Below are 20,034 nucleotides of genomic sequence, written 5' to 3'. Positions count from 1 at the left end.
TGTAGTTCGAATCCGGCCGGATTATAACAAACTAGTGCAGTCATTTCCCAAAAATAATTGAATATCTATTCGATAAATATTTAATATTGTGTATGTCGTAATTGAGGTGATTAAATTAGATTCTGTTACTTTAAATCCTACACACTAGGTCTTAGGAAATGAAGCTATTTTTAACCGACTTCAAAAAAAGGAGGAGGTTCTCAATTCGACTGTATGTTTTTTTTTTTTGTATGTATGTTACGCGATAACTCCGGTATTTGTGAACCGATTTTCATGATTCTTTTTTTGTTGGAAAGAGGGTACAGGGGGAGGGGGGTTCATTTTGAAGAAAATCATCCACCGCTAAGGGTGGCTGAACGCATGAATATTCATTTTTATAAATAGTGCCTAAATTTTACTTAAGGCGCAATTATTTTAATGGTTGGTTTTGCTATGCTCCAATTCAAGGCGTTTTTCTCTCTCAATATACTTTGAGTAGTGAGAACCGATTTTTATTATCTCATGTGTCAAGTCCTTTATTGTGGCGTACTAGGGGATATTTCAATAAAACTTGGCAAATAGATGTAATTCCACGTACTTTACTTTTGAGGTCGGTTTTTTAGTACTTTGTACTGAGATTATTCGGATTTAAATCGCGTATTTAAAGACAAACCAATGCTTTGTCAGCAAATCAAGTCAGGACCAGTAATAGTTATTTATTATGCAAGGCTGCAAAGTTGTTGTTTGACGCGAGTGCTTGTATCGAATCCTGAGTAAGCGAAGGTTTCAAGGAGACGCAAAACAACTTTGCTGCCGAGCGAAACACACAACTTTTCACCTCACTATAGGATGGAAAATGGTAGATGAAAGAAAAACAGTTGAACCATAACAAATCAGTTTTAATAAACAAAATTAGTTATCATTGTCAATTTAATATCAACAATAATAAGAATGAAATATACCAACGGATTTATGTTACATAAATAATATACGACAAATCGCGTAGTTGAACGTGACACGTTTTTCACAATACGTCGTCAAGATCGAATTTCAAAAATCTTTTCCACGCTAGCGTTGAAAAAACCTTTTTGCGCGCAGATTTTTAGGCTGCCTTTCCACCAGAGATGTGCGAGGTAGTGAGGCGGTGCGAGGATGTGTAGCGGCGCTGTGAGACGGTGTCCACTAAAGCTGTGGGAGGATGCGTTACAAACTCTTTTCAGCTATGCACGGGCGAGCGGTGGGATGTGCGGTGGCGATATGTCACTGTCAGTTAGTGCATTACTTTCAGTAGTTCTAGATTTATACACCGTTTTGCTCACATTCCTCACCCGTATCTGTCGCACACATTTCTCGCTATTTTGTATGTACATATACTTACTTTTGTATGTACATATGAAGTAATCCTATTGGTGGATTTTTCCTCGCACACCGACCCGCTACGTCGCACATCTCTGGTGGAAAGGCAGCCTTAATGAAAAAGAAAGCCTTTTAGAGCTAGTAAGGTGAAAAATTAATTTCGTTTGTGTAACAATCGCGAAAACGTTGAAACTCGATACATGATAACTTATTTGTTTCAGTGGCACATCCGCCAATAACAACGCACCAAGCTCGTCAAATCAGAACGAAGCGCCAAAGCGCTGTTTAATTCGAGAAATTGGTTGTATTGACACCTTAAACGAACCTGGACCGTCCAAAAAACGGAAAGACGGTGCGTCGAATAAACCACGCAAGAATTCAGACAAGGGTAATAAACCTAATGTGAGTGAGCTGGATGAAGGTGGTGATTTAAACATTTTTATTAGCAAAGAAGCTTTTAAAAGGGGTAACAAAAGCCTAAATAAAGAGATAGCCAAAGCTTTGCGTGAACAGAAACTCGCTGCTGCGAGAGCAAGAGGAGAAAAAGTTTTTAATGTGCGGGAGAATGTACGCTTTGAATTTGTCCGTGAAGGTGAAGTTGATAGCGATACGAGTGATGAAGACAATGGTGGCGCTAAAGAGGACTGCAATAAACGTAAGATTCATGACGGTGAAGGAAATAATGATGATATTAATCAACCTGGGCCTTCGAAACGTTACAAAGAAGCAGATGCCAAAGATAAAAATAAAGGTAAAACAGATAGTGATAAATCTAAGAGCTCTAAATCGAAAGATGACCAAAATGATAATAGACAAGATTCTGACAACAATGATGACGACGACGATAATGATGCTCCTAACGAAAGAAGTCGAATCTGTCAAATTGCAGTTGACGCTTTCTTGCCAGAACGTCCTGTGTATTTGATGCCTAATGCAAACATTAGTAGGCGTGAGGAGCGCTTATGGCGCAAACGTGCTAGAGGACGACGAAATTCGGCACAAAATGGAACGGAACGTTCAGTTCGAAATGGTAAACATACGTCACGTAATGGCAAAAATTCGTCTCGAAATAATGAAAGTTCGTCTAAGAAAGGTAAAAAGGCGATTCAAAACGGTGAAAAGGCTTCTGAAAATCAACCAAGTACATCTAGAAACGGTTCAGACTCATCTCAAAATAAACCTAGTACGTCGAACAACGATGCCACATCTGGCATGCCATTAATGAGATATGCAGGAAGTTGCACTGTAGACCTTTACAATCAAGAACCAGTAGTCATCGAATGCTCAATGATACAACAAGAAGAACAAGAACGTCCAGTTAAACAAGAACGTCCAGAACAACAAGATAATCAGGAAGGTCAAATAAATCAAGAGCGTCCAGAACAACAAGAAAATCAGGAACGTCAAATTGTGCCAAGGGAATCTCGTCAGCATATCTTATACGTCAATCTTGGGAGACCACAACAGGCTAATGTGTTTCGTCTTGTACAGCACACGCCAAGAATGGATCCACAAGTATCATTGTTGCATAGGCATTCACATATCCATCCAAACGCTCTGGTTAGTGACGCTGCAATTAGGCGCTTCGGTCGAGCAGATGGGGAGGACATTGTCGTACATATTGGACCTAATGGACCTTATGCCGGCAACAGACAGGACATTGGAGGACGTCCGAACAGGTCGTCGCTAAGAATATTGTCCGTAACTGGATACCGGCTTGTTACGGACAGAAGTCTCATACATCTGGCAACCGCAGCTCCAAATTTGCAAAGAATTGATTTCAGCCAGACCAGTGTCACTGAACGAGGCGTCGAGAACTTCAGGCTAACCAGGCCCGATTGCGAAATTACCTACAGTACATTCGAGAATAATGATACCGAACGGAACACCTAAACGACCTGGTCAATACCACCAGGTATTTCTTACCGTGAGAGTGAAAGTTGTCACTGTCAAACCGCACTGCGATGGGGGGAAAAGATAACGCAGGGAAACAGATCGTCAAGTCTTCGATTTGCTGGCAAATCGAATTTACTTATCCGTAGCGTAGCATCAACGTGTCCCCTTACAGAGGCTCTTTGCTCCAGTCGAACTGTTAGTGCAGTTTAAGGACCTTGATAGTATCGAATGCAGTTTAATCGCAGTGCGCACTTACGGAGAAAGACGCGGAGATCAGTGACACAACTGACATATGAAGGTTAAATAATAAAGGTCCGACCAAACCATACTTCAGGCGGTCTGTTGCCAGTGATTCATGTCGCTGAAGGCGTCGTTCTGAACACTTCTAAACAAGATGTTGTCTAACACATCGTGCTTTTATCGATTGATGCGCTCAGATATTTTTCTCATACATCAATGCAAACGTGCGCAAGCACGTCATGTACGCACACAACTGATCTCAACGCGGTTTGCTTAGACTTTTATTAACAATTTATTAAAATTATTGTCACAGAAGTAAGACTTCTAAATTTGTTAAAGCTGTCCAATAAAAGAGTAGTATGAAAGTTAAGGTAATGCAACGGGTAAGGGTAAATGTAATCGTGGGCATTAAAGGCTTGTTCAGATATTGCCGTTATTCACTGCCGCTGTGGGAAGCGAATGTAATGTAATGGTGGGTACGCGGTATTATTCCCACTGTACACACCGTGATTCAATTCTAGACGACCTGAGGCAAGGAGACGATAAAATAGGGTGCTGTACGTGCACCCTGGGCGGCTGACCCAAGGCACTGGACCTTATAGAGAACCGAATGAAGTCCGTGCAAACGGGCTGATCTGGGGTTAGGACCTGACTTAGTTGGTCCGTGTGCGGACTTGCTCGCACAGGTTATAGTGCCCTTCCTGCATAACCAAAAGGTTGATAGAAAGACTTATGTAGAAAGATATCGACCCCTCCTGAATAAAGTATCGTATGTCGAAATTGCCAAGTTTGCAGTGAGCGTGTTAAAGTTTCGAATTCACAGAAATAAGCATAACACGTGACTTTAGTAATTATCATAGACTTTGTGCAACGGGGTGTGAGGAAGGATGAATTTGCCACCGCCCCCGCATCGTGTGGTGACACCACAAGAACTCTACCGTGGAACTTAACACCCGGCGGGATACCGCGCGGTATTTTTGGCTACCCACAGCGGTAGGGAATAACGTTTATCTGAACACGCCTTTACATGGGACAAATAGCTATGAAGACATCCTGTAGTATATAAAGGGCAACTTACATACTGTATTTAATAATGTACTTTGAAAGATATTGCATAATATCGGTTCTTATATAAAAAATCTTAGTTCTTTACTGTACGTACCCCTGTTGGACACAGTGTCCACTATTTAACATATATTTAATATAGAAAACTGCATTTTCTGATTAGAATAATATTTCTTATTAGAATAATATTATATTAAACTAAGCGCTAGTATGTCTAGCTGATAATGTATTAAGTTTATATATGGGGTGTAATTTAATTGAAAATAAAAAAGAAACCATCATGAACATCATATCCGTGTGGTATTATTCAATTAATAAGATACATTTATTTATTACACATGGTGAGACAAGTTTACCACATTGTTAAAAGAAAAATTACATCAAAAATTAAATTTCACCTTGTATAAATATAAATTATTGCTTAATAAGATGTTCCATTGGCACAATAAAAGGATTTTTATTTTATTGTCATTCAAAACTCAACCATATCTCCATGTTCGTAGAGTACTAACATCTGTGCTAACATCGTATAATTTGAGAAAATATTGGCTATCGTTTTCATATTTTTTTATTCACCTAAAGTATTAATAGGGTCTCTTCATTTCATATAGGAACTTCTAACAACAGAAGAATTCGAATCCAGCTAAAAAAAAGCATTATTTCTGAAACCATTGTCCTTATTATACGAGTGGGAACACTTATTAGTTAAGATCTAGATGTTTAAGTGTACTAGTCAAAATAATCATTACAATATATAGGGTGCTTCTGAAATCGACGTCAAAGCTTGTTTATTTATTCATATGAAATCTTGCCACCATCATTACAGGGAATTGTTATACGATAGAGCAGTAAATTATAAATTCAAATTAGATGTAAGTGTACAAAATCGAAAACAACTACGCTGTAATAGCCCACTGAATCTGAATTATGACACCCAGGCTTTTACTACGAGGAAATAGGAACTTAAGCACGCGCTGACAGAGGTGAAAATAACATTGCCCGCCGTGTGCAGTCGTGTAGAACCGAATGCTGGGGTTGTACACGGATTGTTATGTAAATGAAAAACTTGTCTGAGCGCTCACTGTCGGCGATACACTCAATCTCGAGCGAGAGACGGAGCCCTGACTAGGTCGCTAATTTAGTAAAGGTATTTTCCTTGAGAAGAATGAGCACGAACCTCTAAGGACTGCCTTTGGTAATAAACATTTGTACACATTTATCATTCAACATCAATCACTGGATGGAGTGATTTTTGTCATCCACTCGAGCTGAATTGTTTTTTGTTTCACTTTAGTTTTAAACCTCGTAATGGCAAATTTTGAATATAAACCAGAATCTTGTTCTTGAAACGTATATATTTTTTCACCATTTTCAAAAGGAGAGTGCGTAAATTTGTATGAAGACGTGTAGAGAGGGGGATGACCTTAAAAAAGGCCAGGTTAAATGTGAAATGTATATATGTATAGACTGATGCTAGCGCAGAAGGCGAAAGTGGTTTGTTGTAAGTGTAGCGAGTGGAAGTTCATGGTCTTTGCCTACCCCAGTGGGAGACAGGAGTGATGGTATGTTTGTATTTAAAAAATGTGAAACATGGCTTGCAATGGCGAAGGGTGGACATTTGAAAAAGTTGATTCAGAAAGTAGGCAGCTAATATTGAAACGCTGCCGTGGCGCAACAGTGGCGCCAATACTTACTTTCATGGTAATTCTTAGATTACTTTTCTCCACCTAATTTCGGTGGCAATTCTTATTATTTAAATATTCTAGAAAATTATCATGAAGTGTTACTTAATTCCAGTGTTCTGAAATGTTATTTAATATCTCACGATAACATACTCGAATAATTAAATAATAAAAATTGCCACCAAAATTGGGTAGAGAAAACCAACCTGATAATTACCCAAAATTTAGAAGCGCAGTTGCAGTATCACTGCCGCGACACTCGCGTGCCACAGTTGCACCACTACAATGCTTCTACAAGCGTATAATTTGAAGAGTCCCTTAGGAATCGTCTTAAACTCCTAAGGCCCCATAATATGTGAAGTTATTAAAATCTTGACAATATTATTCCTATGATCACGTAAACACCCAGTGTGAATTAGAATGAATATCGCACTCAAATTTAGCGCTACATAGTCGAGGTGACTATAGGGGTATTTAGAAGATACACTTCTCATAATGTGCTGAGCCCTAAAGCTTGTAATGGTATTTGGGTAATTTTCTGGTCCACTGCTCTACCTAATTTCGGTGGCAATTTTTTAATATTTTAAGTATTCGAGTATATTATGAAATATTAAATAATATTTCAGGATACTACACTCGAATATTAAGTAGTAGTTACGTCATGATAATATTCTAGAATATTTAAATAATAAAAATTTTTTACCGAAATTAGGTAGAGACAACTAACCTGAAAATTACCCATTTTAATGTGCATTGGGTGTTTAGCTTTTTTCCCAATATAATTTGCTGGGTCTTAAGAAGCCAAGACTGCTTCTCGCAGCCTGTGATATTTCAGGCGTGGCGCGAGAGCACGGGCCGGCCTGTAAGAAGGCCGGCTGCATGAATAAATTATATATTTTTAAGTACAGCGAAAGAATTTTGCATTTTGACGTCGACTTCATAATTACCCTGTTGTTTGACACTTGAAGCTAGACCTCGTGGAGGGGGACAAATACCCGTTTCGCTCTGTAACTTGAATGACAAAAATCTTATCAGGCTTTAACATAGCCCCCTCACGCCCTTCCAAAGACGTGGTCTAACTTTAGCGGTCATGCAAAAACTTAATGCTATATGTGTAACTTATTTGTCGTGAAGCCGTCTATAAACACTTATGTTAATCTGAATGTATTTAAGAATTTCTAATTGTGTACTTAGAAAGGTTTATACTAAAATAGATGATCACACCGATAACTGTATCTTCGTGGTCCACTTAATGAGATTCAGCTGTAGAGATACTGCTATTCTCGCATAGATAATAGCAATATCTCGCGCAAGTCGCGTCCAGTCGTGCTAGTGTTATTGGCAGCGTTGCCAATGAGTGGGGAATTTCTCTCTCACTCACTCACTGGTCACATTGTGTATAGATCCATCATCACACAAAACATGTTGGCAATTGAATTTTATATCTCTCATTAGTGTAATAATTGTGCGTTTACACTAAGTCGATAGGTCGCCTTCGCTTACCCAGTGTAAACTGTAAACCGAGTCCTTTGCCTACCGTAGTCGACCGAGTTTCCGACATTTCTTACATTTTTCGTAACATTTAAGCAGCATTCCACCACATTGCGCGTGCTGGGTATACTTACCTACCTGATAAATGTGTTGAACGTTTCGAATAACTTATTGTGTCCTGTGTGTAAACTTGTATTTAACTGTCTCCGTGGCCGAATGGTTACCATGACTGCCACGCAGAGATCCCAGGTTCGATTCCCGGGCCGGAAGAAATATTTCTATGGCCTACATTTAGTCTAGTCCATGGCACCCGCGTCACAGGCTTTCCCTAGAAGATTTGGGAAGTCAGCCGAAGAGATGACAGTCGACTCGGTGTAAACAGCGAGTCAACTACGCCTCCTCCGACAAGGCGAAGTAGTATCCCGAAGGCGGCACTCGACCCCGTGTAAACACGCTATAAGACTGCAGTTATAAGAGGTGAAATTTAATCATTGCTTTAAGGGATGGTAGTATCATGAACGACTACAACAACACAACCCCTAATCTCTAATTTCGTCCAGTCTCATTAAATGGATTTATCTCATTGCTTGTTCTGGATGTCTACTTCCGTTCGACATCCGTCTGAAATCATTACTATCAAGTAAGTAATACCCGACCAAATCAAAGTTATGTATGAAGCTTCATTCGCATCATGCGTCATTTAATTTCGTTGGTGTCGATGATACGGCTCTTGAAGGATCAAAGATGTTCGGTGTTCTTGACCTGTGGACTGGTTCTTGCTCAGGATGGGGAATGAAACGCTTGTTCAAGTGACTTGCTACTGACTACGTTTATTGCTCAAAATGTTCCTACTTAAGTACAGCTATTTGTATCTCAACTAGTAACTATGTTAGAGAGTAGATTCTGTTCGACGCGCTGTGCGGGACGCGGGGCGCCGAGTGCTTTCGTGCATGACTCTGTGTCCGTAAGAGTTGAGTGTTATTTGACAGTAGGTATGTAATTGTTTCGTACGGCGAACAGGAGACAGGAGTAGACCCCCAGATCCGTGCATTAGAAACTTGTTTTGAAAGAGCAGCGGTTGCTGTTCAGGTTGGATAAGTTATTCATAGAAACGTACACAAACTACCGTTTGGCATTAAAAAAGGAAGACCAAGTCAAAATATGACAACAAAAAATATTTTTGTCCTGACACTCCTCAATATTGAATAAGTACTACCATCCCTTAAAACTACGTTCGTTTTGCATGTAAGTTTTCTCAATATTACAATCCATAATATTTCAATATACATGTTTAACATTAATTATTTATTATAACTAATTGAATACTTGGCTGTTATTTTTTTAAACCACCAGTTGTATCCGAGGGCATTCGCCAGAACACCGGAGAATATTTAAAAAAGTTTATTTCCTAAATTGGACTTTACAGTAAACGGTTCATTCATCAGTACTTACTAGGTCCTGATTTCGCACCCTTAATGTAATAAGGCCACATGGACAATGTGACAAGTTTTCAAGAGAGAGATTTAGGCTCAATTTACATTGCGGTGGAACGGAATGGAAGCGAATTTTTGTAACGAAATTGTACATAGCAAAATGGATATTACGTCAATTGTGTGACGTATAAACTATATACCAGCCAAAAAACAAGTCGCGCGTCTTCCGACGAATTCTCGCGCGTGCTCAGTAGCTCATGATTTTCGCAGCTCCGTCCACTGACTTAAACGGGGCTAAGTGACAAAATAAAATTTAAAGATATCATAAAAAACCATTTTAGAATATTGCAATTGTTTAATGATATTTCAGCTATGCATCGTTAAGGGTAAGTTCCGATAAGACGAACACGTTAACTAATTTTGACTGTTTTTAAAAGAGAATTTTGTACTCTTATGCTTTTTAAAACGGATATTTGAAAGAAAGAAAGAAAGAAACATTTATTCGGCTATTACAAATAAAATATACAAATAATAATAATAATATTAACCTAAATTTAAATTAAAAAATAAACCACTAAAAAAAAATAATCAAAAAATATATATATTACTAAGTACATAATTAATAGCCGAAAAGGCTAGCCAGCTCAGCTTAATGCTGGGCAGAGCCACAGCGCTGATTTTCAGCTGGAGCCTGAGAAGAGGTAGATAGGCTATGCCCATTTAACAAAAACTAAAAAGAATAACAAGGATTTGATCCGTAACCTAAATATTTAAAATAACAATACCCAATTTATAATATAATTATTACAATATGCAGCGTGCTCTTAGACAGTATAAAATAAATATTATAAATATTTGACCATTTGTCACTTGCCGCGTTTTAATTAGTGGCGTCTGGCGAATCTGCGGGAAATGGCGCGAAGGTGACGTCAAACGTCTACGAAATACAACAGCCTCGAGGCGCAGTTGCGAGAAAGCTCGCGAATGCTCTCGCGAATGCTCGAGCATTCCCGCTAACGCTCGAGAATTCCAGCATCTCCACGCGGCCTTCTCGCGTAGCGAGGCGAAATTGGCGCTTCCGTTCCATCCCTTTCCGCGGCAATGTAAATTGAGCCTTAATGTATGTACGATTCCGTGGGGCCAGATTAGGAAAAGGCGATTTTAAGCTACTCAATAAAATATCTGGGGAATTACAAACTTAATTGGGGATTTTGTGGGGAATGGAGTTGTAAAACAACTCATTTGGGGCTTTGAGTATTTCTACGTATGGGGAATTGGGGAAATAAGAGAATTCATATTCCCCAATTTCCGGTAGCAAGTAATATTGTAGAATTATTGTAAAATATTTTAAATCGTCTTCCCATCTAAAGTATGGTCTCCCTATCTTTTTTTTCCCTCTCTTGGGTACCATTCCACAATATCCCTTGTCCATTTATAAATTTTTTCTCTCAACACGTGTCCTGTCCATCGCCATTTTTGGTGTTTTATTATGTGTGTGACTTTTTTAGTCTTTGATTTGCTTTTAATTGTGGTCAGTTTTACTTTATCTTCCAATTTTATGTTGAACAGCTGGACCATATTAAATATTATAAACAACACTTTTTGTTCCATGACTTTTTATTATTGAGTTTTATTTTCATGCAACATAAATATATTTATATAGATCGCTTTATACGGTAATAACTCTGTGCAGGACGGGGGTGGGAGTCGTCGCAGAGCGCGGAGGACGCTTGCGCGTTTCAACTTACCACCAAATAGAGATCTAAAAAATGGCTAGTACAATAAAAACTTAAGTTTATTTATTATTGGTGAATTTATTAAGTTTTATAAAAAGTCGTGTAACAAAAGTTGTTGTTTATGATGTTAGTAATGTAGTCCTGCGCGGTTGTTAGTATTTTAAAAATAACCTAGTATAATTTTAACGGTTTGTTTATTGAATACGATAAGCCACGCCCGTCATTATGCAATCAGTTACAATTGGAAGTAGTTAAACAAAAAGGATCCAATCCACATCCCACTCACTTTCGAGATATGGCCGTTTGAAGTATAAAAGTGTTTGTCCCTCTTGTTTTATTTTCAAAACTTCATGTAAATCCAGAGATATTTATTTACATTTATATGTTGGATTTTTTTGCTCATCTAAGAGGTTAGACTTTAGAACCGTTTGGTATATATAACCAATTTTTTGATAATTTTGTGGATTGGATTCTTTTTGCTTAACTACGTACAATTATTTGTCGAAAATTGTACCTAAATACGTTAGCATTTCGATTTAGAGTTAATTTTCATCACGTATCTGCGATTGGTGTGCCCTTAAAAAGGGACGTTGTAAAAAGACCGTTAAATTATCCCGGATGTCCATTTTATAATTTAACGACATTTTAGGTGGTAATTCTACAAATCAACACCGAACTTCTTCGAATTGTTGGCACCGACAACATTTAGTACAGAACAACTGAAATTGTTTTCCGGATTTGAGGGTATAGTAATAAAAATATTATAGTGCAGTAAATTATAATAAATAATTAAAGTTGTTCCTTATTAAAGTTCTAATAAAGTTTAGTAAAATTACCCTCTAGAATGCGGTAAAATAAGGGTCACCTTGTATTACTTCGTTGACCTTGGAAGTATGAAAATTCTTTTATTGAGTGATTACTGAATTTATTTCAGTATGTCGGGAGGTACACAGGCTCATACTTTCACCATGTATTACTGTGTCATGGTATAATAAGGCGAAGTAAGGTGAGGGCGCGTTCACACGATATCGTGACGACAGATGTGCAGTTTACAGTGTCGTGGCTTGTATTAAATGGAGTTGTTCACGATTAACTGTCGTTCACGATTTTTTATCGTTACAACGACAAACTGTCGTCACAGTGGGAACAGCTAGAACGACAGTCGTCAGACGATAAAAATGTCACGATAGATGGTCGCAGCTCCTATTGTCGTCACGTTTTATTTACCGCTGTCCGCACGTATTCTGCTCCCTGCCATCCCCTCTCGTACCCCGCGCCCTCTGCTCGCTTTGCAGTAGCGTTGGGTCGTAGCCAGAGATGGGCAAGGAGGCTGTCGTGAAACGATAAATTGTCGTCACGATCTAGTGGGAACAGCTAGACACGACAGTTGTCCAACGATAATAAAACGTGACGACATAGTGAGAACGCGCCCTAACTCCTGCTTGTTTGGCGCATCAATCATTTGACTCGGAGCGTAGGGTTGTCACATTATTATTTTAGTTATACCTACAGGCTGCAAAACAAATTTTGGAAGCATTATTTTTGTGCTATTTTAAAAGAAACTTCAAATACAGTACTTACATATTGATATTTTTATTACTCGATTATCAGAGTATGATTATGAAATAGAAAGGAAATGCGAATTTGTGTACACATAACATTGACTTACAAATAAATGGACGACGGGTCTAATACAAAAACCACGAAAAAAATGTCCCAAGTCAACCTATTTAAACGTAGTGACATGTAAAGGAATATCAAAAAGCTAAAACGTTGAATTTAAATTGTAATGTCATCGCAGTACTGTCTAATTTTGCTTGCTTCGCTGTCAGTCGAACAAACGAAGACTAAAGCGTGAATGACGCTCTGTATACGATGTTGACGCCCTATAAGTTCGGACACTTTTTAGCGCAGACCCGACGTCCATATAATTGTAAGTCAATGATACATAACGATACATTAGTAAATCGAAAAAACAAACTATTGTTTTTTCTCTCTATTCGCTTCAATTCTTTTCTTCTTAAGTTGTTGGCGATGCAAGTTCTTTGTACATCAGCGGATGAGCAGCTGATTGTGGTATTGTTCGCGTACTCGGTTGCCACCCTATGTGCTAATACAGGTTACCAGTTTTACCAACTTCCTTTCGAATCAGATTGTTCCGCAATTAACGGTCATTGATAATATTAACAACTTTAAAATAGCAGCCAAGTACCCAGTATTAATTTGTATCTCATATTTATTATATCTAGCGATTATGAATTAAGAATTGAATAAAAAATAAATGTACGTGATTCCATTTCAAAATATACACCTAGTTTTATTTTGCATCGACCCCTTTGTAGCTCAACTATACTCGTGGATATATTTACCATGAGGAACCCTAAAAGGCTGTTATGATAACAACGTTCAAATGAGCCACTGGCCACATATATGTATAACGGAACGTTTCGATTCAAAAGATGTTTGAAGTCATTATTTTTTCAAATTAAGTATGTTTAAAGGAACGCTAAAAAAGGTTGAATTATGATGAGTCAGTGGTCACGTACACCGTAACGTTTAATCGAAATCAAAAGGCGATTGAAGTAATTATTTAACCGACTTCAGAAAAGGAGGAGGTTCTCAATTCGACTATGTTTTTTGTATGTATGTTACGCGATAACTCCGGTATTTGTGAACCGATTTTCCTCATTCTTTTTTGTTGGAAAGGGGGTACTTCCATAGTGGTCCCATTTCATTTTGAAGAAAATCATCCATCTCTAAGGCTGGCTGTTCACGCATGAAGATTCATTTTTATAAATAGCGCCTAAATTTTCTTAAGGAGCAATTATTTTACTGGTTGATTTTGCTATTTCTCCAATTCAAGGCGTTTTTCTCTCAATATTCTTTGAGTAGTGAGAACCGAGTTTTATTATCTCCAGTGTCAAGTCCTGCATAGTGGCGAATTTAAGGATATTTCAATAAAACTTAGCAAATAGACCTAATTCCACGTACTTTTGAGGTCGGTTTTTTAGTACTCTGTACTGATTCAAATTAAATATGTTTAAAGGAACGTTAAAAAAAAGGTTGAATTATAATGAGCCATCGGCCACGTGCACCGTAACGCTTAATCGAAATCAAAAGACGATTGAAGTAATTCTTTTTTTTTGCAAATTAAAAATTCCGGTATATGTGGCCAGTAATTCATATGAACATTGTTATCTTATTTGTTTATTTTATTTATTAGATGTACAAAATAGTTTACATTCACTCCTTAAGAGCTCTCATGCCAAAAAAGTTTTGACGTTGGCTCCGCCCAAATTTGTGAAACAAATATATGCCTGAAGTTCGCATGACATGCGACAGGAGATGTTGAATTTTGCGCATTAAAAGTACCAAATTCGTTTTAGCGGAATAACTCTAAGGGTCGTATTCCAGAACTCTACTCAATGCTCAAGTCAGGATTTGAGTATGATTCAAAGCACTCGAAATCATACTCAAGTCCCTGCCATTAGGGTCGTATTTCCAGTGCTTGTGTTTCCAGTGTAATCCTGACTTGAGCATTGAGTAGAGTTCTACAATACGACCCTAAAACTAAAGGGATTAAAAAAAATCCGTAGTGACAGTTGTCGATTATGCATAAATATAATTAATTATCTAATTTTTGTCCTAATAACCTGTAGCATTTCGTTTTTGTAGCAAATTAGAGGTCATTTCGTGATTTTTATCTATCGAGGAAACTTTATTGTTTTATGTTTCTGTTTAATGTCTATGCTTGAATATATCGTGTAATTATTCATATAATATTTTATTTTTAACTTTAAAGTGGATATACCCCTCGAAAATTAAATCGAAGATTAGGAATGTTTCCTCTGCTCCCTCTTAACAAAAGCTTAAACATTATCACTGGTTCTACTCTAGAATGCAAACATGTACATACAGCATGACCAATCATGAGTAAACAATTTTGTTACAATATATTATTAAAATGTACTTAGGCATAATAAAAATATAACTATGAAAGAGAGAAACTGAAGTGCTTATGGATTCGGTTGTTTTTTGTGTTTGTGTGTTGTGTGTATATAAAGATATATTACGTGCGTGAGTGTAAATACAGCCTTCTTACGAAAAGCAGGCCAGTAACATTGGTATTGTCTTTCTTGTTGCTTTTTAATGGTGTAAGTAATATTGTTCAATTTATTATCTAGCAGGTATTTTAATAAGTATAGCAATATAGAATAATGATAATAATGCTTACATTGTGGCACATTGTTTATTTTTTTAAATTTATTAGACGAACACAACAGTCGCAATCCAAAATAGATTAACACATTACACATTTGTTTAAAACTAGATTTGGACCATGGAATGGAAATGGAATGCCAACCAGGAGCATGTACGTACGGCATGTTTAGAAAAAGTTGCTGTCAATTAATTAAAAATTTATTTTGGTACAAACATATAAAAGAAAAAACAAAAAAGAAAGAAAAAGTGTTAAGATGAAATTATTATTATTTTAATTTTTATAGTTTAACTGTACTACTTGAGGGCACTGAGACAGACTTTTTAAATACGTGACACTTAGAATTAAATATATCTAATTGTTTATTGTCCTTAATAAGGTCATTATATGTGCGACACATACTTGTTATGGGATTATAAAAATATGTGTTGTTTTTAAAAACATTTAGGACAAAAGCCTTTGGACGCCGAGAGTTGTATCTAATATTAAATTATACTAGCCAATAAATTAGCGAAATCGAGGTAAGAGTGTAAGATTTTGTGAAGATATATTAAATCATACATTGTTTGACGGATACTAAGTGATACTAGGTTGCATTTAGTCTGGTTTCGTAGGTAGACATCGACAATAACCCAATCTATAAAAGAGAGATCTGTGAGCCCTCCTCTGTACATCTTCGATCGTGTTAGAATGTACATGGTAGGAAGGTGACCAAACCACTGTACCATACTCCAGAAAGCTTCTTACCAATGACTTATAGAGATGGATAAAGCTATACAATTTCTTGAAAGCTTTAGTAGCACGGTTCACAAAGCCCAATGTCTGGTAGGCCCTACCAACCATATGATCAAAGTGATTTCTGAAAGTTAATTTTTCGCCAAACAGTGTACCGTGGTCTCTAACTACTTCCCGGCGTTGCAGGACATGTTTATATAGAGAGTATTCAAGAGTTATTTTATTACTTTTTCTAGTAAATGATATCACTAAGCACTTATCAACGTTCAGGTACATAAGGTTTGTTTGGGACCATTGAGCGAGAGTTTCAATGTCATTTTGAAGAATGTTATCACTGTTGTTAGAGATAGTGTTAAACATTTTTAGATCATCTGCGTAAAATGGACAGGGGCAACGAAGTTTTGCAATCAGGTCATTAATAAATATAATAAAAAAATAAAGGCCCTAAATGGGAACCCTGAGGTACGCCAGAAGAGATAGTAACAGGTGGGGATAAGAACCCGTTAATACGTACAAGTTGACTTCTACTAATTGAACACATATACCTGATTTTTTTTGTAATCTAAGGACAACTTGATAGGTTAAAGCCGTTTTGTTAACTAAATAAAATATAAAATAAAATAAAAATCTTATCAGCTCATAAAACGTTACAGAAAACATTACAAATAAAATCACAAATTTTATGATCCAAACAAAAATAGATTAAATAATTTTAAACATGAATTGCATTTATTACACAGAACATGCAAATAATAAAAAAACAAATACAATTATGTACGAGACTTGAAAATGGCGGGAATATTGAGAGTTTTCTTTTTTTTAATTTTCAACAGTGTACGTGTTCATAACCTTCCGGCACTTTATAAAGAGTCTGTGATAAAAAGGAATGATATAAACGTGACCGTCCATTTAGCTAGCCCGCGTATCCAGAAAATATGCAAAAGCCGAGATAACATTTGCAAATCACATAATACGAACGTATGCACAATGCGAATCCTGAACGAAACCGTCGAGTACAAGGATTTTGAGAACGAATGCTATTTATTTCTAAGCAACATGTGCGATCAACCTGGTGAAGGTATTTTTTTTAATTCCTGAAGGGAGTTTCGAAATGGCCACCGTAAAGATAATTTATCGAATTCCCACGAAAAGTTGTCAGAAAACGAAACATATATTTTTTTATGATACCACGGGACGAGACGAACAAATCATAGGCTTTGATGGTAAACTACACGCCAGTCCAAGCAGTTGGCTGTAATTGTACCAGCACCCTTACCATTCATTACCAGCACCGGTACGCGGCAGAAATAGGCGTAGTGGCAGTACTGCTGAACAAACTCTGTCACAAAGAGCTTCAATGCTACTACGCTATCAGAAATGACGTACCAGCTTTAGTATTAAGTCCAAAAAAATCTGTTCGATTACGTTTTGATATAATCAATAAAAACGGAACGTTTGTAGAGATCAACAAAACTTCGCTGTAGGTCTTAATACCGCGAGAGAAATGTGGCGGGTTTTTGTATTTATAATATTTACACAAATTAATTTTCAGTGTTTTTTGAGTTTCTTGTTTATTTGTTACCTATTTATGGTTTAAGCTGATGACTCTATAGCCAATAACGAACTCAAATTTTGAAGTTTCTTTATTGGTAGGTCAATGTTTCGCGGTGTTATATTTCCGACTAGACACAGGTAGGTACTACAAACGCACTATCGCGGGAAAATAATATGGCGCCACCGTCTATGCGGAAAGGGCACGGAACTAAAACGGAGCATACTACTGGCGGCTTGAGTTTGTTCACTCGAAGTAAATTAATAAATAATGATCTTAATACCGAGATTTAGAATTTTTTGGACAATATATCCATTTTAGTGACATTATCTGTAGACATTATTTCGAAATCGAGAAAACGTTGCAGCGTATGAGAATTGGTATCTTGTGGGTCTCCATCGACTAATGATCTGTCCACTGTTCGCTGATCCACTCTACATAGAAGAAATCTATACTCTAAGACTATTAAAAACCATTGTTTTTAATAGTCTGACTTTGATAATAATGATGACTGTTTAGTAGCAGTTAGAGGTCCTTGTGAAAGAGATCTTCCAGGGAAGTACTGCGACCACGGATCACACTTCCGTGACTGCGACCTTGCCTATTTCTGCCGTCAATCTGATCTTTGTGATTTAAAGCTCTGTGTGGTACTACAACTGTTGTGGACAGGCGTGTCGCTTACCAACAGGCGCGCACGACTTGTTCATTCAATCACTTGGTATAATAAAAAAAGACTGTTATTCATATTTATAGTGTAGCTACTTGCGAGGATGTACAAAAGTTTTTTTTTTTCAGAGTATTACATATTTACCGATGACACGTGTCAAAATTATCACAAAGCAAATATTACAACCGAAATTAAATACGAACATTCTAATAAAAATGCAAACGAATACGACGATAGAAAAGAAATAAGTGATAAAAGTATAAAAACGAATGCGGAAAATGAACAGCGTGACAAGATTGAACAACACAATGACGGAAGGGACAGACACAGTGGAATTAGTGATGGTCACAGTGACGCAGATTTTAACATTATTATAAGCACTGAGACGATTAGAATTAAATATACGGCACAATTGCAGCACAATGTATCTGATACAATTTTTGAACCCAACAGCACATGTGATAAAACTGTCAAAACATCTAACAATGTAGACAGAAGTTTCGAAGAGAATTACAAAAAATTTACTAGGACAACACAACGAATTAATACTAAAACAAATATTTTTTATCCAATACCAGATATCAAAACTATAAATAGTTCGAACAAACATCCTAGGCCAGAAAACAAAACTTCAAATAATTTAGAATTATATTCAATGAAAAATAACAAAATCAAACATAACAATTTAACAATTGAAGCTACAAAGGAGAAATTCATTAGAACTAGTACTGATGGAAATTCACCAACGGATAATAATACAAAAACAAAAAATACGAAAGCAGACAATGCCAATACATTTATAACAAATATAAATGTAGAAACCGGTACGTTAAATTATCAAAATACTAATGTTACCGATGCGAAAATCTTAGCTGTAAAGAAAAATATACATGTTTGGCCAAGGCATATAAGAAAAATTACGGATAATACAGCTTTATTAAAATATAAGCATATACAAAACCGCAATAACACAAAAGTGAAAGAGATGAAAGAAAGTAATAACGAAGCTAAAGAAAGACCGACAAACACTCGGGAAAATCAGAAAAATACAAAAGTAAACAAGGAAAATAAAAAAGGAAGACAGGAAGATACACAAGAAAGCCAGAAAAATACACGAGTAGAGCTGGAAGATGCAAAAGAAAAGCAAAAACCCCAAGGAGAAAACCAAAATGATACAAAAGAAAGGCCGAAAAACATAAAGCAAAGACCGGAAGACTTACACGATGTGCAGGAATACTTAACAAAACTGTTTAAAGCCACTAATGGGCGTGAAAAAGATGCAAAACTCAGCCAGGAAAACACAGAAATACTCCAAAATAATGGAAAAGAGATCCAGCATACACCTGTGGAAATTAGAGCACCAAAGAAGACAGGAGCATATGATGATAACATTTCATATGGAACACAAAAACATTCAGAGTCCATTGAACCAACGCAGCCTCCTCATTGGAATTCTGCTTTGAAATTTATAGGTAGTGACAAAATATATGTGAAGCCAATAAATTCAAAGGATCAAGAAGTGTCCGACAGAACGAGTTTATTGACGAAGATAAAAAACAAAGATGATCTAGTTAGACATAAAGGCGACATTACAACAATCGTCCATTTTAGGACTAAAAATAACACAAATTCTGAGTTTCGGCGAAGGAAAATGAACAAAGATGATCCTAAATCCTACGAAAAGAGTAAAGCAAATTCAAATGCAACAAATAAAGATAGTTTAAACGAAAAGAGCGAAGAAAATCCAAAAGAAAAGAGCAAAGAAAATTCAAACGAAAAGAGTAAAGAAAATTCAAATGAAAAAAACAAAGAAAATTCAAATGAAAAGAACAATGAAAATTCAAGTAAGAAGAGTAAAGAGAATTCAAGTGAAAAGAGCAAAGAAAATTCAGATGAAAAGTCAAGTAAAAACGGCAAAGATAATTCAAGTAAAAAAAGCAAAGAAAACTCAGATGAAAAGAAAATTGAAAAATCAAGTGAAAA

At 36.7% G+C, this 20,034-nt stretch overlaps 2 protein-coding genes across 2 annotated transcripts in view; both read left to right on the top strand.

Annotated features, from left to right (window-relative positions):
- The window catches only part of LOC113234413, a 26,017-nt gene extending 22,789 nt beyond the window's left edge, over positions 1-3,228 (top strand). The window contains exon 11 of the mRNA XM_026469722.1: positions 1,557-3,228. Coding sequence (XP_026325507.1) covers positions 1,557-3,228 — 1,672 coding nt within the window. The remainder of the gene's footprint in view (positions 1-1,556) is intronic.
- Positions 3,229-16,280: 13,052 nt separating this feature from the next.
- LOC113234412 (cylicin-2-like) overlaps positions 16,281-20,034 on the top strand; it is a 10,151-nt gene continuing 6,397 nt past the window's right edge. Inside the window, exons 1-4 of the mRNA XM_026469721.1 lie at positions 16,281-16,294; positions 16,666-16,910; positions 18,180-18,401; positions 19,029-19,979. Coding sequence (XP_026325506.1) covers positions 16,281-16,294; positions 16,666-16,910; positions 18,180-18,401; positions 19,029-19,979 — 1,432 coding nt within the window. The remainder of the gene's footprint in view (positions 16,295-16,665; positions 16,911-18,179; positions 18,402-19,028; positions 19,980-20,034) is intronic.

Source organism: Hyposmocoma kahamanoa, unplaced genomic scaffold (assembly GCF_003589595.1).
Source record: "Hyposmocoma kahamanoa isolate Upper Pololo Valley unplaced genomic scaffold, ASM358959v1 84, whole genome shotgun sequence".
NCBI classification, from domain to species: domain Eukaryota; kingdom Metazoa; phylum Arthropoda; class Insecta; order Lepidoptera; family Cosmopterigidae; genus Hyposmocoma; species Hyposmocoma kahamanoa.
The sequence above is the reverse complement of the archived record's forward strand: the minus strand, read 5'-3'. Positions and strand labels throughout refer to the sequence as shown.